This window comes from Ovis aries, chromosome 26, assembly GCF_016772045.2.
Source record: "Ovis aries strain OAR_USU_Benz2616 breed Rambouillet chromosome 26, ARS-UI_Ramb_v3.0, whole genome shotgun sequence".
NCBI classification, from domain to species: Eukaryota; Metazoa; Chordata; class Mammalia; order Artiodactyla; family Bovidae; genus Ovis; species Ovis aries.
In genome coordinates, this window is record NC_056079.1 from 41,702,158 (window position 1) to 41,723,841 (window position 21,684).

At 43.7% G+C, this 21,684-nt stretch overlaps 1 protein-coding gene across 2 annotated transcripts in view; it reads right to left on the reverse strand.

Annotated features, from left to right (window-relative positions):
- The window catches only part of UBE2E2 (ubiquitin conjugating enzyme E2 E2), a 357,439-nt gene that overhangs the window by 40,673 nt on the left and 295,082 nt on the right, over positions 1–21,684 (reverse strand). For both annotated transcript variants that reach the window (XM_027962475.3, NM_001134307.1), the window contains 1 exon segment: positions 7,713–7,860. In XM_027962475.3, the coding sequence (XP_027818276.1) occupies positions 7,713–7,860 (148 nt within the window).

Genomic DNA, 21,684 nt, shown 5'->3' on the forward strand with positions numbered 1-21,684 from the left:
GCTGCAAGCGCAACCAGAGAGCCCGGGCACCTCAAGGACAGACCCTGCAGATCAGTGAGGATCCGAGCTCTGTAACACACACTCGACGTGGCCAAAAAGTCAATAAATACTGAAAGCAGACAGCAAGGGGAAGTACGGACTACTCCTGAGCTGTGAGGGGGCTGGATGCTGGTGGGGTTCCGTGAAGTCTCCAGGCTTTCCTAACCACGGTATTTTCTCAAGGTAACACAATCTCAAATACTCAAATTAAAAAGGCAAAACGTTAAATCACCTAATGTTTCGTCTACACACAAGGGAATTTCTGGACAACTAGAGGATTTTTATTAAATTTTTCAGAATTATACAATTTCCATATTAATAATAACAGTGTAGTGTTAACAATTTGAAACGGGTGTCACTTAAATAGCCTGTCTTCATTTCTCCTTATAAAACAAGACTTTATTCAGTGGCCACCTTCCACATTCGTTTCTAAAGGGCACAACACACACTGCCCCCTTGAGAAATAAGTATTAATCCTATTTATGAGCGAACACCTGTGCTGAAGCTGATGGTTTCCATTTCTTTTTAAAAGGGTTACCATGAAAATGAATTGTAGAAAGCAGTACTGAGACTAGTCAGCCTGCCTAAAAATGTACTTGTTAACCTGTAAAGCTACCCCAACCCCAATATAAAGGTATGTTTTGAATCTAAATTAGGTGAAGGATACGTTAGGGTTCGTTATAATCATTTTCTCTATTTTTCTGAATGTGAAAAACCCACTTTCACTCCTTTCCTTGATAAAGCAGAGTCTCCAGGGTGCCCAGTCTAAACATTTACCAATGTTTCCTATGTGTATTTAGAAGGATTGGGTCTTCACTCCTGTAAAATTTCCACAATTCATTAAAAAAGCCTGCTAATCAGGCTAACCTTCTTAACTGCACTGAAATGATGAGACTTTGACTGGACACGCTGTCCAAGGACACACCAATCAGACTCCTTACAGAGGATGAGGGGATGACCTCATCACGGTTGAGAAGAGAGGGGACTGGACTGCCCCGGGGGCCGCCCCCTGCTTTAGGAACGTGGGAGAGCAGCTCCTCCTGGTCAGAGAAGGAGGCGGAAGCCAGAGACACAGAAGGATGTGTTCCCATCGCTACCACCGGCAGCAGCTTGTTCCCATTGCTACCACCGGCAGCAGCTTCCCCAACTGCCCTTTGCTTAAGTTGTGAAGGTGAAACTTCACTGGCGCATTTTAAGTTCAGCTCTTCCCATGTATCAACAAATGTGATAAAGTCTAGTTTTTGCCATTTTAAAAGAACCAGACCTATTAAGGTAATGGATTTAACTAGGAAAGCAACAAAGCTTTGGAAGGTTAGCATTTTTGGACAATGATCTATCAAAAAATAATAAACAGCTAATGTTCTTTTTAACCTAGGCACTTTGGCTGTTCAGGAAAGACAGCAAAGAGATGGTTGTGTTAGATAAACACTTGCTTACACCAAGGAGAAACACTCAAGGCAGGTTAGCACATGGTGCCTTCGCCTCTCACCTATACGTTGAAGCCCCCAGTCCTTTCCTGCCAACTCTATGTCTCAAAGACGAATCCTTTTCACTTGTTTCACTGCACGGCAATCCGAAGTCTAAACCCACGGTTAGGTAATTTAAACTCTCCTTTATCGTTCTGTATTTAAAATGCTACACCCAACTGGATCTTTCAGTTTCATTATTAAATACCAAAATACCTTGTAAGACAACTATAAAGCCTGCCTCTCTACAGAATGACAAAGTAGGGAAACAATCCTTTTAATAGCACTTAAACGTCACATTTATAAATATACAGATCAAGGTGAATATCTCAGAATTGTTATTTTCTGGTTTTTTAAGCCTAACTTATGATGGCATAGAACAATCTCTGTGAAACTTCCTTAATTCACGCAACTGAAATATTTTCTTTAGTGATGCACATTCCCCAATTTTATTCATCCTTCTCAGTGAAGCCTCGGTTTTTCTAGAGCCTCCACACCCTCCACAGCACGTTTGCAATCTGATCTCAGTAAGCCTATGGGCGCCACGGGAGCAGGTCCCCAGGAGGCAGCAGCGACTCCTGAGCCAGAACCGAGGCCCGGCACACAGTACATTTTGTGGACTTTATTTACTCTCCTGGTATTTAAAATACCAGGCAGACTGATTTAACTGCACACAACTACAGCTTTGTTTTTCTTGTATAAGGTGTCCGAGGAGATAAATGACTGCAAATTATAGACTATCTACACCCATATTTGGAAGTCCTGATTAGAATGGCTTTTGGAATTCAGCATGTAATCTTCTCAAAGGGAAGCCAAATTTTCACAAAGAAAATAGCTTGACGTTAGCTGTATGTTGTACCATGTCTATCTACTTTTTAAGTTTCTCACTTGTATAAAAGTCAAAGGCATCAGAAGAAATCTGATGTCTACACAGCCATCTGTAATGTCTGTTTTAGAAAAATCAGCTTTTCTTTTTGGCATTCCTTCTAAGATAGCCTGCTTTGAAAATAGGTAGGTTATCACTTTCGCAGTTTTCTCTAAATAAAGTGAAATAAATTATTCTCTGCCAGTTCTCAAGTGCAGGAGTAGGAAGGTTTGTGTTGCTGTCGTAAGCAATGGAATCCTCTTAAATTCCATTTATGCAGCTTTCGTCAGTCTAACAGCTCACCACCTTAGTGTAAATAATCACACAAACATCTCTGTGTTAAAATAATTAATGCTGTTTTATGGTTCCCACCACTCAGCAGTCACTAGCAACTAAAATTTTAAATTACTTAATAGCAACACAATTTACTATGTAACCATAACCAGGTCAAAAACAATTAATAACGATCAAAGCTAAGATATCTGAGACGACTGGTGGATAGGATTGTGTTTGTTGTTTAAATGGAACAGTCTCTAAGCGATCTGAAACCAAGCGCAGCGATGCTGGGGAAGGGGGCGTTTGAGCTCCACGGACAGGCTACGGGGAGAGGTTCCTTCCCCCACTGAGTCCCCCTGGAAGGGCCAGAGCTCTTACCAACGACACCGCAGCCATGTGCACCGTCGGCTTCCTCGCTGTGCAAGATGGAGGGTTAGTTAGCTGCTGTTCTCAGATCTGCTTGTTGTTCTAATAAACATCTGCATAAATCAAAGACTGGGAGTAACCAACCCCAGATTCTTACTTGGGAGGTGATGGGGGGAGGGGCGAGTGCGATGCTTGTGGGTGCACTCAGAGCACCTTCTGGCCTGGCCGGGGCAGCTCTGCCTGCTGGAGAAGTGGAGGACAAGGGCCTCAGGGCTGTTTACGGACGTGGGGCCCTGCTGTCCAGGCTCTCCACGGGCGGCCTACAGTCTGAAGCAGGTGAGTGTGGATGAGGTACAGGGTGCATCTGCAAAGCACTCAGTATGGATCTTCAAAAGGAAACCATGCACAGAAAAGTCATAATCGCCATTGCATTTTCTTATGCCTAAAAATTTCTGGCAACAATTCCTCAATATCAAATACTCTGTCTTCCAACTTCTGATTATCTCCTAAGAGCCATATGTCTTGAGGGGAATTTTTTTCACAACGCAGCATCAAAATCACATTATGAATCAAATAACTTCATCAGAGGACAAGAATCTCATAACATCTCCTGAGGCAGGCACTATCATTAAGCCTATTTTACAGACAAGAAAACTGAGGCAGAGAGGAGCCAGTAATCTGATGCTCACAGTCAGAATCAAGGAGAAAGCTTAGCAGCTAAGCAGAAATTTAGAGCAACAAAAGGCCTGGATGGTTCTATTAAGAACATGCCACAGAAACAGAGGCTTAGGTACAAATGAACTGAGAGTGTGGAACAAAAACGTTTATAACCACCAAGCTATCTTTCCAAAATTTCCCCGTATTATGAAACGCCAGCATCTCCCATTTCAGCACTTAGGGAAAAACAACAGCATCTATGGAAGGATCAAAGAAGTTCATAACCCTTTCAAAAGCAACAGGAGCACAGCAGAAAGGAGAACTGAGATTAGCAAAACGATGCCAGATGATAAGAAGATTTATGAAAAAGAGATGAATATTTCTGGACACTACTCTGTGAATAAAGCCTCTGGGACAGGACACTGCTGACCTTTTTTTATTTCATAATTGTCAGTGTCCTCAGGATAGTTCATTTTGTGTGAGGGAAAGCACCCGGTATTAATATTTATAGGCCTGAAGACCATTACACAGGCAGATTTTAAATAACAAATAGATTTCAAATATGCTAAAACAAATATGCTAAAACACCTAAGCGTTTTAAAAAAGCCACAAAACAGCAAAAACAAACTTTAAAAGATGAAATTAAGTAGAAGAGAGCTTAACTGTAACATATGCTTGAGACGAGAGTGTTTACAAATAGGAGCGTTCCATGAAAACATGGTTAGAACTGTAAACTTCAGCGACTCCTGGATGAAACCATGCTCACAGAGCAGGACCGCAGTCAGGGGAGCGGGGAGGCTGGTGCTGACCTTTGTTTTTATCAAAAAGCCATTCACTTATTTATTTCGGCTGCACTGGGTCTTAGCTGCAGCAGGAGGAGCCCGTTCCTCAAGGCCGGGACGGAAACCGAGCCCCCGGCACTGGGAGCGCGGAGTCTCGGCCCCTGGACCGCCAGGGGAGTCCCTGGTGCGGGCCTTCGGGCTTCGCAGCTTCTACCGCTCCGGCGCTCTGTCCCCGGCAGCGGTGACAGCCACCGCCTCGGGCCCAGGGGCCCCCCTGCGAAGCGTGGCCAGCCCGCGGAGGCCCGCAGGGAGACCCCCACCGCGGCCCCCGGAACGGAGCGCCCCCGGCACCCCCAACGGCCGGCGCGCTGCCGGACAGCGCCCTCTGAGCGGTCCTTCCCAAGAGAGAAGAGGGTCTCAGCACTCCTATCACACAGCGTCACAGTTTATGGACACAGGAATTCAGGACTAGGCTTTCTTCGGATGAAAAATCCCAACGCGTCAGTTGCTCAGGAGGTGGTGTGCGAGAGTCTCCAGTTCTACCTTCTCTCGGTTAAATGCAGCCTCCTGGGCACAGATCACATCTAATGTATGTACATGCGGAGTCCTAAATACTCTGGGAAATAACATCAAGAGCAACCTGTTACTGTAGAGTTTTCACATACATCATCTCCTTTTAAACTCAGAGGAATCCTGTGCCTTAGGTACAGCTGAGGATAATCTCTGTTTTATACAAGAAATGGAGGCTGAGCAAAGTTAAATGGCTGGTACCAAGGTCACACTGTTAATAAACAGTGGAGCTGGTTTTGAAATTTATATTTGCTGACTCTCACTATCAAGCAAGACAGGGTGTGTAGCCTTACCCTGAAATATTAGCTTTGAATGGGCCAAATTCTTGGAAGAGATAAATATAAATTAAGAGAAAAGTATGAAAAAAGATGACACTCCCGCCCCAGTTCATGTAGGAACAAGAATGATAGCCCTCACAAAGTTGGTTAAACCTGTATCTTTATGAAAAACCTACTTCTGAGCTGACAGCATTTCTGGTGTGAAAACAGCTGCACGGATTCAGTGCAGGAAAGTCTTTATTCATATTCTATTAAATCTATGTTTGTAATCACATGAAAATAGGCCAGACTGAAGTTCAACATAAATCTAGAGAAAAAAACGGACAGAGAATGGAGGGAAGGGTACCAGAAAACAACGTGAAATAAACCCATGAACGAAACAATGGGCACTTTGACTTGCTTACGGTAACTATTTTTTAAGGCTCTAGAAGTGTGAACATAAACATACATATACTGAGGTACCAGCTAGAAATCTTTTTTATGTGTTAAAGGATGAATATTTAGCTTGTTACCATGTACTTTACAGATAATTTTCTATTACGATACCAGATAAGCCAACTCTAGTTGGTGAAACTTTAGGAACAATGTTAGCTTTAGGCTTTTTCTTAAAATTCATAGCATGATCTTCAAAATCTGTTTATGTGATTTTGTTTCCATCAAGGATGATTTTTATAAATGCTTTTTTTTTTTCTCCTGTGGAACGTATCTGTAATTTCCTGTGACACAGAAAAAGGAAACTAATTTATGGAACAGAAACCTTTCGATTGGTCAGAGAAGGCTGTTCTGGAATGCAGGAGAACAGTTGGGGTGATGGGCCCATTTCCGTCAGTGTGGTTCCCACTAGGGTAAGGCTGTCTCTTGGCACCAACTGTCCTAAGTGTGACCTGACGCCTTATTCTATGCATATTTCACGTATAAGAAATTTACCTTGTGGGCAAAACTGCCTCATAGATAGTAGAGTCTCAAAAATTTATTTTGCTTTCCCTGAGATATAACTGACACACAAAACTGACTTTAAGGTGTTATTACAGTGTAATAACTTGACAGCAAAAGTTTCCTGAATTAGTGACTTTCCTCTCAAAATAAATTTCTTCTCTAAAATTTCTTCTCTAAAAAACACTGCCCTCCAAGTATCAGCAAACCCCAGAATTACTTTCTGGGATGTGGGGAGGCAGACTGTAGTCCCGTGGTACAACATTTCCCAAAGGAAATACCACACACAAGAAAAGTGTTCTGATGCCACAACTTCCAAACGAGGTTACACACCATCACACCAACAAATGGGACTGAAACAGGAATAGCGAGATTGAAAGAACCAAGTCTACGTTCAGTTTTAAATTAGCGCACCACGGCTGAACTACACAATCGGGCATTTGGTGTAAATGAACTAAAACATCTTATAATCTAGCACAGTTGTATTTTAGTTTCTCGGTGTTGAGAGCGTTGTCATATATAGTTTACATATATCACAATTTAAATGCTTTAAAATGCCTTCATTAAAAATAAGTTTTTACTACTGAAAAACAACAAACACACGAAGATGGAAAAGATGACAATTTCGACGCGTTTTATTAACCAGCCCGGGGCCTAAGAGAGACCCTAGTTCCCACTTGCCATTTCTCTCTTGTCTGAAACTTCGCTTATCTAGTGAGTGCATTTCCTGAACTTGGAAGATGGAATCTCAAAAAGTATTGACTATTAATCAAACACTGGAAGAACTTCTCACTGAGAACATCGATGAACGCCCCAATGAAAAAGCTCTGGACTTCTGTTATTTTCCCCCCAAATCCGCAAACACGTAAACTACTGGCTTGTCTGTCCGCTGGCAGCAGCGGTCAGAGCCGTGCCCTCACGCGCCCAGGGAGACCCGGAAGGAGAACTCGCGGCAGGAAGCACACCCGCAGGCCCGGGGCGCCGCCCCACCAATACAGTGGAATTTTCTATGCAAGACAGGCACAGATGTGTTCTAACATGTATACTATCATGTGAATTGAATCACCAGTCTATGTGACCTCTGTGGTGCTGCCTGAGGAGTTGTCGGGTTTTAAAAGTCCTCATCTCTCAAACGAGCATCTTCTGGTGGGCATCTAATTAAAGATTAGGCTATTCAATCTGAATTCCTATTATGATTTGGCAGCAGAATGTAAGGCATTCGTTAAATGCACTTCCCCATATAAAATGATTTTTCATTCATTCTGATGACACACTGTGCTTTCTCCTTTTTGGCAAATAATAGGTTTTAAAAAGACTAATGACTGGACTGAGCCGAAAAAGAAAGGAGTTACAAATGATGGAAATTTAAAATCAATAATAAAAGTAGCCGTGCCAGTGGTGGTCCTGGTGGTAAACAGTGAACCAAGGGCTGACGCTGCAGCCTCGAGCGGCTCCAGCCCTCCGCCGCTGGGAGTCTTACCGGGGTTGCAGTCTGTCAGGAGGGAGCAGATGGACAGGAGCACTTTAGAGATGGTGAGGGCCGGGCTCCAATTGTCCTTCAGGATGTCCAGGCAGATCACGCCTTGGCTGTTGATGTTACAGTGATAGATTCTGGTGCGGAAGGTCACCTAGAAGAAAACACACAGCTGATGTAAATAGCCGCGCCATGGATTTATTTTTATCTTTAAAAAGTTTTCTAGGGAGAACAGTTGATTTATATAAGGTGTTGGTTTCAGATGTACAGCCAAGTCATTCAGTTACACACACATTCGTTCGCTTTCAGATTCTTCACTCACATAGTTATCACAGAATATTGAGTACAGCAGATCCTTGTTGGTGATCTACTTTATATATAGTAAAGTGTGTCTTAATTTCAATCTCCTAATTTATCCTTCCCCCTCACCCCCTGTTTCTATTTCTGTTTTCTAAGTTCATTTGTACTATTTTTCCTAGATTCTACATATAAGTGATATCATATGATATGTCTCTGACTTACTTAATATGATAATCTCTACATCCATCTATATAGCTGCACATGGCATTACTTCATTCTTTTATATGGCTGAAAAATATTCCATTGTGTGTATGTATATAAACCACATCTTCTTTATCTATTCCTCTGGGCATTTTGACAAAGGAAATGGCAACCTGTTCCATTATTCTCGCCTGGAAAATTCCATGGACAGGATTCTGTTGGGCTGCCGTCCATGAGGTTGCAAACAGTTGGACACAACTGAGCACACACACACACACACACTGGACACTGAGGTTGCCTCCATGTCCGGGCTATTGTAAATAGTGCTGCTATGAACACTGGGGGGCATGAATGTTTTCATATTATGGTTTTCTCCAGATACATACTCAGGAGTGGGACCCCTCTTTAAGAACCTCCACTGTATTCTCCATAGTGGTTGTATCAAACTGCATTTCCACCAGCAGTGTAGGAGGGCTCCTTTTCTCCGCATGCTCTCCAGCATCTATTGCTCGGAGACTACTTGATGATGGCAATCCTAACTCAAAGACACACCTTTTATTAGACAAAATAACCCTCAGGGTCATTGGCTGGATCATGGAGAAAGCAAGGGAGCTCCAGAAAAAACATCCATTTCTGCTTCACTGACTAAAGATTCTGACTGTGTGGATCACAACAAACTGTGGAAAATTTTTAAAGAGATGGGAATACCAGACCATCTTACCTGTCTTCTGAGAAACATGTATACGTGTCAAGAAGCAACAATTAGAAACAGATATGGGACAACTGACTGGTTCAAAATTGGGAAAGAAGTATGACAAGGCTGTATACTGTCACCCTGCTTATTCAACTTATATGCAGCGTATGTCATGCAAAATGCCAGGCCAGATGATTCACAAGCTGGAATCACGACTGCCGGGAGAAGTATCGATAACCTCAGATATGCAGATGACACCACTCAAACAGCAGAGGAACTACAGAGCCTTTTGACAAGGATGAAAGAGAAGGGTGAAAAAGGTGGCTTAAAACTCAACATTCAAAAAACTAACTCATGGCATCTGGTCCCATCATTTCATGGCAAGTAGATTGGGAAACAATGGAAACAGTGAGAGACTTTATTTTCTTGGGCTCCAAAATCACTGCAGATGGTGACTGCAGCCATGAAGTTCAAAGACACTTCTCTTTGGAAGGAAAGTTAAGACCAACCTAGACAGTGTATTAAAAGTAATGTATGGATATGAGAGGAAGACCATGAAGAAGGCTGAATGCCAAAGAATTGATGCTTTGAACTGTGGTGCTGGGGAAGACTCCTGAGAGTCCCTTGGAATGGAAGGAGATCAAACCAGTTAGTCCTAAAGGAAATCAACTCTGAATATTCATTGGAAGGACTGATGCTGAAGATGAAGCTCCAATACTTTGGTCACCTGATGCTTAGAGCCAATTCACTGGAAAAGACCTCGATGCTGGGAAAGATTAAAAGGCAAAAGGAGAAGGGGGTGACAGAGGATGAGATGGTCAGTTAGCATCACTGACTCAATGCACATGAATCTGAGCAACTCTGCGAGATGGTGGACGACAAAGGAGCCTCGTGTGCTGCAGTCCATGGGGTCACAGAGAGTCAGACACGACTGAGCAACTAGACAACAACAGACACTTAATTGTTCCTCTGGCACACAAGAATAATCAATAAGCAAGATCTTTATTTCAGAACTTGTCATTCTGGGCACAGAGGACTACACTCCAGTGGCAAGGTCATGACATTCTGCTTCTGATGAATTCTAACCACTTAACGAAAGTCTAATCATTTAATGAATGTTCTGGGGATTGAGTTTACTCTTGGTGCAACTGCAGGAATGCTTGGAAGGGGAAAACTAACTCAAGGCTCTAAAAAACGTTCAAAGAAGGAAATGTTCAAAAGCAAAAACCTGAAACTTTTCTTAGATTCCAATTATTTGAAGGATTTTGTACATTTCGAAAATTTTTTAAAAAACATGGCAATATTACAAAAAGGAAACGAATATTATTGTATGTTAAAATTTAAAAACATGAACTAGAACATGTATGTAAATAATACAATTAGTTTATGGAGAAGCTATACTAGTTATAATATACAGATGTTTTCCTCCTTAAATTCTGCATTTTGAATATACTATTAGTGCAGCCTACCTATAATAGCTTACCGCTGTACTTTGCTTAGGCATAATTTTGAAACATGCTTAGAAACATTTTTAAAGAACTTCAGTTGGAAAACTTAACAGTTTTATAACTGATAGAATTCTGTTTTACAAAAGTCTTATGTAAGCAACAATGAGATTTTAATGCTATTTATTAACATCGTGTTAATAAATGGTCTCAAATTTATAAGCTGAAATATTTTAAAAAATCTTGGTGTTCTCAAGACCAGTCCTTCTGGTACCCCAAGTTCAAAATGACTCTGAACCAAGAAATACACACTGCACGTCTTTATAGGTGCTATCACTCCAGCAGGGCTTCCAGGGTCCAAAACATCAGATTTGCTGAATCCTTACGAAGTCAAGGTCAGAAAGGACACATCCAGTCTTCTGCAACTGTTTAACATGACACCATTCTCAGGCTAGATGAGCTCTCCTCCTGGGAACTGCCTGCTCTGTTAGCAACATCCCAGACCAGATTACCTGGCCATCCCCCAACCCCTGCACATCGCAAATGCTGAAGAAAAAAATACATTCCTCAATGTAGTTTTATAACTGTAATGTTTATAATTAACATTCTTTAAAATGCAAGTATGAAGGTACATGGGGCATCCCCAGACTCTGAAACTGAAACCCGAAAATCACAGCAGGCACACAAGCCTGCGGTGTAGCTGTCTGGGGTGGGGCTTGGCTTTGATGCCCTCATGGAGGAGGGAGATGGAACCTTAGGTCTGTCTGTGACGAGGATTTGGAATTGAGCTGCTTAGTCGATCAGTTGTGTCCAGCAATTTCCAACCCTATGGACTGTAGCCCTCCAGGCTCCTCTGTCCACGGGATTCTCCAGGCAAGCACACTGAGATGGGCTGCCATTCCCTTCTCCAGGGGATCTTCCCGACCCAGGAATCAAACCTTGGCCTCCCGCACTGCAGGCAGATTCTACACCATCTGAGCCACGAGCCCTGTATAAATTATGACACCTGAGCAGCCAGTCTTTTAGCAAACGTCCAAGCCTGAAAAGGTAATGCCTTATGGGAGAGAGAGCGAGCAAAGACACGTGCTGGGGAAACCGTGGGGGTGGAGTTGTCGGCACTGGACCTGGGAGAAGAGTGTCCCCCCAAGAACGCTCAATTCAGAGCACACAGGCTATGCAAACCTAACTAAAAAGGAGCCTGAATGACTCTATCACTATCAGATCAAATATATGATTAAGGCAAAGCATACAAATACATAATTTAGGGCGAAAATGAATAAAGAGAACAACTGCATTATGATGAAATGAATAATTCATCAGAAGATGGAACAATTCTGAATGTGTTCTACCTAAAAACACAGACAAAAATATAAAAAGCAAAAGTTGGCAGAATTATATGGAGAAAATGAGACATCTACAGTCACCGAGGGACATTTTCACTGAAGTAGATTTGGTCAGCAAGGCCAAAATGTAGCAAGAATCCTGAAAATATGAAAAACCAAATTAAAAAAAAAAATCAAGGGACTGAATGAAGATGAAATTCCATTCTCAGCAAATAATCACAGGAAAAAGTGTTCAACGTCATTAGCAACTAAGGAAATGCAACTGAAAGGCTCAGGGAGTTAGCACTACGCCCTGCAGATGGTAAAGTTAAGCATGTTGACACACTCAATGTCAGCAAGGTGCATGCAGAGAAACCGGGTCACTGCTGGCACGAGCAGACGGCACAGCTGCTCTGGAAAGAAGGCCAGCAGCTTCTTATAGAGCTAAATGTGAGCTCACCAGACATCCCAACAATTGCACTCTTGGACGTTTATCCCAAATAAAAACTATGCTCACACAAATATACAGAAATGTTCATAGCAGCTTTACTTTTAATAACTAAAAACAAGAAAGAATCCATTTGTCCTTCAATGGGTAAATGGTTAAACAAACTGGTGCATCCATATCATGAAATACTATTGTTGTTCTTTAGTTGCTAAGTCACTTCTGACTCTTTGGCGACCCTATGGACTGTAGCCCACCAAGCTCCCCTGTCCATGGGATTCTCCAGGCGTGAATACTGGAGTGGGTGCCAAGCCCTCCTCCAGGGGATTTTCCTGACCCAGGGATCGAACCCGACTCGCTAGCGTCTCCTGCACTGGCAGGTGGGTTCTCTACCACTGAGCCACGTGGGAAGTCCTCCTGGAATACTTACTACTCAACAACAAAAACAACCACAACTTAGATGGATTGCAAGAGAATTATGCCGAGCGAAATAAAATCGAGTTTCAGAAAGTGATATCCTGAATGATTTCATTTATAAGCACACAGGAAATGTTTATTAAAAGCTGATCACATGCTAAGCCACAAAGAAAGCTTAATACACTTCAAAAGATTACTAAGACCATAAAGATCTCCCATCGTAGGACTGCGAACTAAAAAAATCCTATTTTCAAATAATTCTCGGATCAAAGAAAAAAATCAGCTATGATTATAACTGAGTGACAATAAAAATGCTGGGTTGTTAATACCAGAATTTGTGTGGCTAAAATAGTCGTAAAAGAGAAATCTACAGTTTAAAGTGCATGTATTAAAAAGGAAGAAAGACATTAATGAGCTAAGTAGACAACTAAGGAAGAAAAATGAACAGAGTAAATCCCATGAAAGTAGAAAGAAATGGGCCGAAGTTAATAAAACAGAGAATACCTGTGATATCAAAATTCTGCAGAGAAGTGAGAGTACCTGGCCCTTTAAGTGCTAGATAAAAAGACAGTATTTCTACGATCCAGTGTAAATGGTGAGCGGCTTCTGTATATAACACAGTATTTTAAAAACCTGTCTGAGCAGAGTTTCCTGTGCTGTACTGTAGACCCTTGTTGGTTATCTATTTTCTGTATCTAGGTGGGTAAATGGTAATCCCAAACTCCTACTGTGCAGTACAGGGAACTCTACTCAATCCCATATAGGTTATTACAGAATGAACATATGTATGTGTATAATGGAATCACTTTGCTGTATACCTGAAACTAACCCCACACTGTAAATCAATTAAAAAAAAAAACCTATTAGACATTGACTGACTACTCTGGGCCAGTTAATCATCAAAACAAGTAAAGGAGGGAAGTAGTATTACCCTGCTCACTTTAAAAATAAACTGTGGGAGATGACAGATGCTAACTAAGCTTACTGTGATGCTTATTAAAAATATAGTCATGCATCAGATTACTGCGCCATACACCTGAAACGAACACAATATGCCAGTGCTATCTGAATAAAATTTAAAAACCTTTTTAAATAAAGAAACTGAGGAATCCTTATACTGTTTGTCATTGTTGCTGCACTAATTTACATTCTTATCATACGACCCAGCAATTCCACTCCTGGGTATTATCCGAAAAAGAGGAAAACACTAACTTGAAAAGATGCATGTACCCATATATGCTCATGAAGGTGTTACAGTAGTCGAGATATGGAAGCAGTATAAGTGTCCATCAATAAAAGAATGGATAAAGATGTAGCTTATACACACACACAATGGAATATTGTTGTTGTTCCGTTGCTCAGTCGTATCCAACTCTTTGCAACCCCATGGACTGCAGCGCCCCAGGCTTCCCTACCCTTCACCATCTCCCAGAGTTTGCTCAGATATTAGCCACAAAAAAGAATGAAATCTTGCCATCTGGAACAACACAAACGGACCTAGAGGGTTTAATGCTGACTGAAGCCAGTCAGGCAGAGAGAGATAAACCCTGTGCGATTTCCCTTACACGTGGAATCTAAAACACAGAACAAATGGAAAAACCACTTAGTAATAGTCACAGAACAAATAGGTGGCTGCCACAGGGAGGCTGGTGGGGGGAGAGGAACAGGTGACGGAGACCAAGAGGCCAAACTTGCAGTCACAGAGTGAACCAGCCACACGTGAGAAACGCAGCGAGCGGGGAGTGCCATCAGTAGCTGGGCAATATCCTCGGAGGGCGACACATCGTCACTGCACTGATCGTGGCGATCATTCTGAGCTGCACAGAAATATCGAGTCACCATGTCGTGTGTTAGGAACTAACACAGTGTTGTAGGTCAATTCTACTTCAGAACCAAACAAACTCAGAAAAAGATCAGATGTGTGGGCAGTGAGGGAACAGGATGAAGGCAGTTAAAAGATACAAGTTTTAAGATAAACAAGCAGTGAAGGACAGGGAAGCCTGGCATGCTGCAGTCCTGGGGCTGCAAAGATTAGGACACGACTGGGCGACTGAACGACTCGGCGACTGAACAAGAGCAGCAAGGATGTAACATTCGACACGATGGATGTAACGAGCACGGCTGTATGCTATACGTGCAAGTGGTTGAGAGAGTGAATCCTAAGGCTTTATGGAGAGGAAAAACTTTTAATTTTTTAACAAAAAATGTTTCCTATTTAATTTTGGGTCTATATGAGATGATAAATTTTCACTAAACTTACTGTGGTTAAAAAAAGAAAAGAGGCAGGGACAGAGAGGTCAAAGAACTGACTCACGGCGGCACAGCTGGTGAGTGGTGGAGCCGGAATTTGATAACTTTGTTGACCTGAAGTCCACGCTCTCCTGCTCAGCCTCAACGCCTCTTTTATTAGTGTTTAAACTTAATTCTGAGGCAACAACAGATTCACAGGCCAGTTGTATGAAACAACATAGACAGGTCACACACCTCCTCCCTTCATTCCCCCAGGGTAACATCTCGCCTAACGACAGCGTCAAATCACGGGAAACTCCGCGACCCCGGCACTGACCTCTCCCAGGCATCCAGCGTCACACGCACTCCTGGAAATGCGCTCCTGCGGGCTCTGTCGCCTGAAGATCTGTGTGGCCACCACCACCTCAAGCACAGAACAAACAGTCCATCACAAACGCCCTCTGTGAGGCCCTTCAACGTCCACAGTCAGCGCCGCTTCCCTCCCTTCTGAATCTCAACCACCCAGCTCTGCCCCTCCTCTCTACAAATCTGTCGCTTCAAGAAGGCGCTATGATCGGAGTCACACGGGCGCCGCGTTCTGAAGCGCGGCTTTTCCGCATGATGCTCTTGTGACCCGTCTAAGCTACTGCACGTATCAGGAGCTGGTTGTTTTTACCGCTGAGTCTACTCAACACTGCGAAACAATTCTGAAAGAATATACGGTTTGGGGCGTGAGGACTTGGGCTGGAATCCTGACGATGGACAGGTCTGGGGTTCAGTTTCCTCACTCGTGTGCAAACTGGGGAAGTAACCAGCTACCCCCTGGGTCATCCTCTGTGATGACTGTGGTCTAAGGCGAGTCCTCCCCCAGGCCCGGCCCCCCGCAGCAGGAGGAGCTGTCTGGGCTCTGCACCCCTCCGGGGTCTAAGGAGCCTCGCAGCATCGGGTGTTCGTGCAGTCATCCCCCGCCTCCTGAAGTGCACACGTGTGGGCTCCAGAGCAGAGGCAACAGTCCCCGCACGGACACACCGCTGTTCTGAACACGGCGAGAGGCCGTGTAGGGAAAGAGTGGAGACAGAGAAGAGAACATTTCAGGAGGGTTGAACCAACCCTCCTGAATGCTGAGGCCAACATTTGGGTTGGCCAAAAAGCTATCTCAGGTTTCCGCGCGCGCGCTCAGTTGCTTCCGTCGTGTCCGCTCCTTTTGGCCCCCGCCAGGCTGCTCTGTCCATGGACGCTCCAGGCAAGAACACTGGGGTGGGTCGCCACGCCCTCCTCCAGGGGATCTTCCTGACCCAGGGGTCGTCGAACCCGTGTCTCCTGCACCGCAGGCGGGTTCTTTACTCACCAAGCCACCTGGGAAAGCAGCATATAAAAAAACCTGAACAAACTTTTTGGCCAACCCAATATTTCTGACCAGCAGCTTCTACACTTAATTTAGAAAACTACTGTAAAGCAAATAAATTCGTCAGAACTGCAAAGCTGACAACGACAGTAAAAATGATCAGTTCAAATAAGATTTCAGTAGTAACCCCTATTTTTAGCTTCCATTTTTCAACCATTTTTCTGATCAGGAGATAAATTGCACTGTGATTTTACTGAGGAAGTCTGAGATCAGTGAGAAGCACATTCCTCCTAAAAAGACTTTTCCATGGAGACCCGGAGAGGAAATATTTGGAGCCTCTGTGCCATAAATCAGTGAACCATGTGAGGAAGGGCCAAAAATAGCAGGGTTACCGTCATTCAAGTGGGTGTTGGCCAGAGGCTCACCATGAAAGTGTTTATTTGAACAGCTTGTTACAGTACATTAAAAAATGTCAGTGGTACCACCCTCCTTGACATCTCAAGTGCTCTTCTCTCAAAACCGACTCAGGAGCACTGTCCCAACAATGAACACACCCTAAGACCAGCGTATCGGCGGCAACATCAAACCTGCAGAAACCACTTTAAGTGAGGGGAATCGCGCGTCCGTAAGACTGAAGTAATGAACATCAGCGAAACAAAAACCCTCCCACAGCTGAAGAAAGAACCTGGAAACAGATTCCACCTTTAGCAAGTGGCAGTAAGAGAAGGAAACGAAACGCTAACTAGAAACCGCGGCCCGTGAAGATGGCAGCCGCCTGGCCAAGGAGGCCGCAGAGCGCGTTCCGTCGGGCTGTAGACCAGAGCAGCTTCCTGAGAGCTCCAGGTACAATTTAAACTTCACAGCACAGACACTGAAGTTTAAGAAAGTCTTTCCCAGTCCCTTTTAAGTACAGACGTGGAAACACACGACTAGACCCTTTCCCCTGGCCTGCTCAGCAAGCTGGGGCTCCCTGCTCAGGTCCCAGGGCCCATTCCAACCACACAGCCATGGATCACTCCCACCTCCGGCAAGACAGGATGCCCGCGAAGGCTGGACTAAGGACCAGTCACTAGACTTCTGATAAGCGTCCAGTGTGCACAGGACGTCCAGGAGCACACGCCGCATCAGGCCCAGCCTGCTTTTTCGCGCATGCGTGTTCTTTTCCGTCCGTGGCGCGCTCTCTCTCGCTACGCTTCCTTTCCCGCCTGTGTGCCCTCAACAGTGACTGTGTCTCTCTCGACCCGTTCTGCTGTCTCAAGCTTCAGTAATGGTCTCCAGCGGATCCCCCTTTACGGCAGGACTGTGTCACAGTGTAGAGGGGAGTCACTGAGTGTGAGCTCATGCTCAGCGTGCAGGACTTTTCTGCAGAAACCTCATGTGCCTGGGCTGATGGAGTGTTCTGCATTTGATTCCTCATGGGCTTAGGAGGACAACACTAGTTTGAGAGCAGACTGTGTCGGGTTGCCCACAAAGTTCATTCGGGATTTCCCGAACCTGAACAAAGTTTCTGGTCAACCCAATATTGCTGTTATTGTTGTTCAGTCACTGAGTCCCGTCCCAGTCTTGTGACCTCATGGGCTATAACACTCCAGGCTCTTTTCTCCTCCAGTATCTCCCAGAGTTTGCTCAGATTCATGTCCATTGAGTTGGTGATGCCATCCAACCATCTCATCCTGTCTCCTTCTCCTCCTGCCCTCAATCTTGCCCAGCATCAGGGTCTTTTCCAGTGAGTCAGCTCTTTGCATTGAGTGGTCAAAGTACTGGAGCTTCAGCTTCAGCAAGAGTCCTTCCAATGAATAATCAGGGTTGATTTCCATTAGAATCAACTGGTTTGATTTCCTTGCAGTCCCAAGGACTCCCAAAAGTCTTCTTCAGCACCCACAATTCAAAAGCTTCAATCCTTGGGTCTCAGCCTTCTTTATGGTCCAACACTCATATCCATTCATGACTATTGGAATAAACATAGCTTTGACTATAAGAACCTTTGTTGGCAAAGTGATGTCTTTGCTTTTTAAGACCTTGTCCAGGTTTGTCACAGCTTTCCTTCTAAGGAGTAAGCGTCTTAATTTCATGGCTGCAGTCACCGTCCACAGTGATTCTGCAGCCAAGAAAACAAAACCTGCCACTGCCTCCACTGTCTCCCCACTTATTTGCCATGAAGTGATGGGACCAGATGCCATGGTCTTAGTTTCCTGAATGCTGAGCTTTAAGCCAGCTTCTTCACTCTCCTCTTTCACTTTCATCAAGAGGCTCTTAGAGTCTCTTCACTTTCTGCCATAAGGGTGGTGTCATCTGCATATCTGAGGCTGTTGACATTTCTCTCAGCAATCTTGATTTCAGCTTGTGATTCATCCAGCCCAGCATTTCGCATGATGTACTCTGCAAAGAACTTATACAAGCAGGGTGACAATACATAGCCTTACTACTCCTTTCCCAATTTGGAACCGGTCCATTGTTTCATGCTGGTTCTAACGGTTGCTTCTTGACCTGCACACAGATTTCTCAGGAGGCAGGTAAAGTGCTCTGGTATTCCCATCTCTTTAAGAGTTTTCCACAGTTTGTTGTGATCCACACAATCAAAGGTGTTAGTGTAGACAATGAAGCAGAAGTAGATGCTTTTCTGGCATTTCCTTGCTTTCTCAATGATCCAACAAATGTTGGCAATTTGATCTCTGGTTCCTCTGCCTTTTCTAAACCCAGCTTGTACATCTGGAAGTCCTCAGTTCCCACACTTGCTGAAGCCTAGTCTGAAGGAGTGTGAGTACAGCCTTACTAGCATGTCACATGAGTGCATCTGCACAGCAGTTTGCACACTCTTTGGCACTGCCCTTCTTTGGGACTGGAATGAAAACGCTTACCTTTTCCAGTCCTGTGGCCACTACTGAGTTTTCAGAAGTTGCTCACATACTGAGTGCAGCACTTTAACAGCATCGTCTTTTAGAATTTGAAATAGCTCAGCTGGAATTCTGTCACCTTCACCGGTTTTGTACACAGTAATGCCCTTGAGGTCCACTTGACTTCATACTCCAGGATGTCTGGCCCTAAGTGAGTGACCACACCATCGTGGTCATCTGGGTCATTAAGACCTTTTTCGTACAGTTCTGTGCATTTCTGCCACCTCTTCTTACTCTGCTCTGCTTCAGTTAGGTCCTTACCATTCCTGTCCTGTATCACGCCCATCCTTCATGAAATGTTCCCCTGCTATCTCCAGTTTGCTTGGAGAGATCGCTAGTCTTTCCCACTCTGTTGTTTTCCTCTATTTCTTTGCATTGGTCACTTAAGAAGGCCTTCTTATCTCTCCCAGCTATTCTTTGGAACTCTGCATTCAGTTCGTGTAACCTTCCCATTCTCCCTTGCCTTTCGCCTCTCTTCTTTTCTCAGCTATGTGTATAGTCTCCTCAGACAACCACGTTGCCTTCTTGCATTTCTTTTTCCTTGGGATGGTTTTGGTCTCTGCATCTTGTGCAGTGTTACAAACCTCCATCTGTAGTTCTTCAGTACTGTTTACCAGATCTAATCCCTTGAGTCTATTCATCACTTCCGCTGTATAATCATAAGGGATTTGAAGTAGGTCACACCTGAATGGCCTAGTGGTTTTCTGTACTTTTTTCAATTTAAGTATGAATTTTGCAATAAAGAGCTGTTACCTGAGCCACAGTCATCAGATTTTGTTTTTGCTGACTGTATAGAGTTTCTCCATCTTTGGGTGCAAAGAATATAATCAATCTGATTTTGGTACTGACCATCTGGTGTGTCCATGTGTAGAATCAGTCATCTCTTGTGTTGTTGGAAGAGGGTATTTGCTATGACCAGTCATTCTCTTGGCAAAACTCTGTGAGCCTTTCCTCTGCTTCAGTTTGTAGCCCAAGGCCAAACTTGCCTGTGATTCTGGGTACCCCTTGACTTCCTAGTTTTGCAGTCATCAATATTACATACACCAAAATATAAGGCAGGACAGTTACCTCTTGGTCAACTTACATTCAAATAGAGGTTTCCACCCTCAAATCAGTTTGCTTAAAAAGGAAAATACAGAAATTCAACAATACAGTAGCAGTGGAGATACTCCTAGGAGTACAACTTAGCTGTATGCAGGCTTGAATCTGAACAGCCTTAGATGTCCACTGGCAGATGAAAGGATAAGGAAATTGTGGCAATATGCATAATGGAATATTACTCGGCTATAGTTTGAGTCAGTTCTAAAGAGGTGGGCGAAACAAGACCCTATTATACAGAATGAAGTAAGTCAGAAAGAGAAATACCAAAACAGCATGTTAATGTGTATATACGGCATTTAGAAAGATGGTAATGATGACCCTGTATGCAAGACAGCAAAGGAAACACACATGTAAAGAACAGACTTTTGGACCCTGTGGGAGAAGGCGAGGGTGGGATGATATGAGAAAACAGCATTGAAACATGTAAAATAGACGCCCTGGGCAAGTTTGATGCACGGAGCAGGGCGCTCAAAGCTGGCGCTCTGGGACAGCCCAGAGGGATGGGGTGGGGAGGGAGGCGGGAGAGGGGGGGACACATGTACACCCACGGCTGACTCACGGCAATGTACGGTAAAGACCACCACAATACTGTAAAGCAATTAGCCTCCAATTAAAATTAATAAATTACTTAAATTAATTCAATAAAATAAATTAATTTAAAAAGGGGATTGAAAAAAAGAAATACAGTCCTTTCAAACAGTTGGGGAAGTTTTAAAAAAGCTGGCCACTTGAGTTTCCTACAAATGGGTTTTCATGGCTTCGACAAATTTTCCAGTCATATAGTCACATATGGATTCAGAAACTACTGAATCCCAAACAGCTGAGAGGGAAGTGAAGGTCTAGTACCTAAACAGGAACCTGTGCCCCAAATACCACTCACACATGCCCACTGTTTTCATCCACTGAGCACATACGCAACACCTGAGGGTCCATTAAAAGCAGAACCTGAAGCTCCGAGTTAAACATTCCCACAGGGGGATCACCTGCCACCTCCCAAATCAGAGAGCAGAACAGCTCTTCCTGGGGACACTGAACCTAAAACCATTACTGGGGCAATGCTGACCCAAAAACACTTATTTATTAATTGGTACTGCAAAGAGAAGACATCATTTAACAAATGTCCAACGATCCTACACTTCTAAGACACGATAATTCATTTCTGCTCTATAACTGCAGAAGTGTCTCATACATAATGACAATTAATTGCAAAGCGTAATAGCTGAGATACTTGCTGCAGTCCACGTAGAGCGTGTAATCGATGACCGACCATATGACAGTCGCTGTCCAATTAAAGACAGAGACATAAACGTAAATATCAGGAAAATGCGGTGCTTCGTGTTTGGGTTATACTTTTTGCAGGTCTCACGTTACCGGAGGCAACTCTCTAGGATGTAGCCTATTTACAGATTTGCTAAGTGTAAAATGAAAGTGATATACAGACTTCTTTTATCCCTTGGAAAAGAAGTGATACATTTTATGCTTGCAGACATAGGAAGTGCCAGTTATTTATCTTAAGAGATTAATAATGCAACATATGTGCAACCCAAAACAAAGCATTCATCATCGCTAGCTGGAAGTGACAATT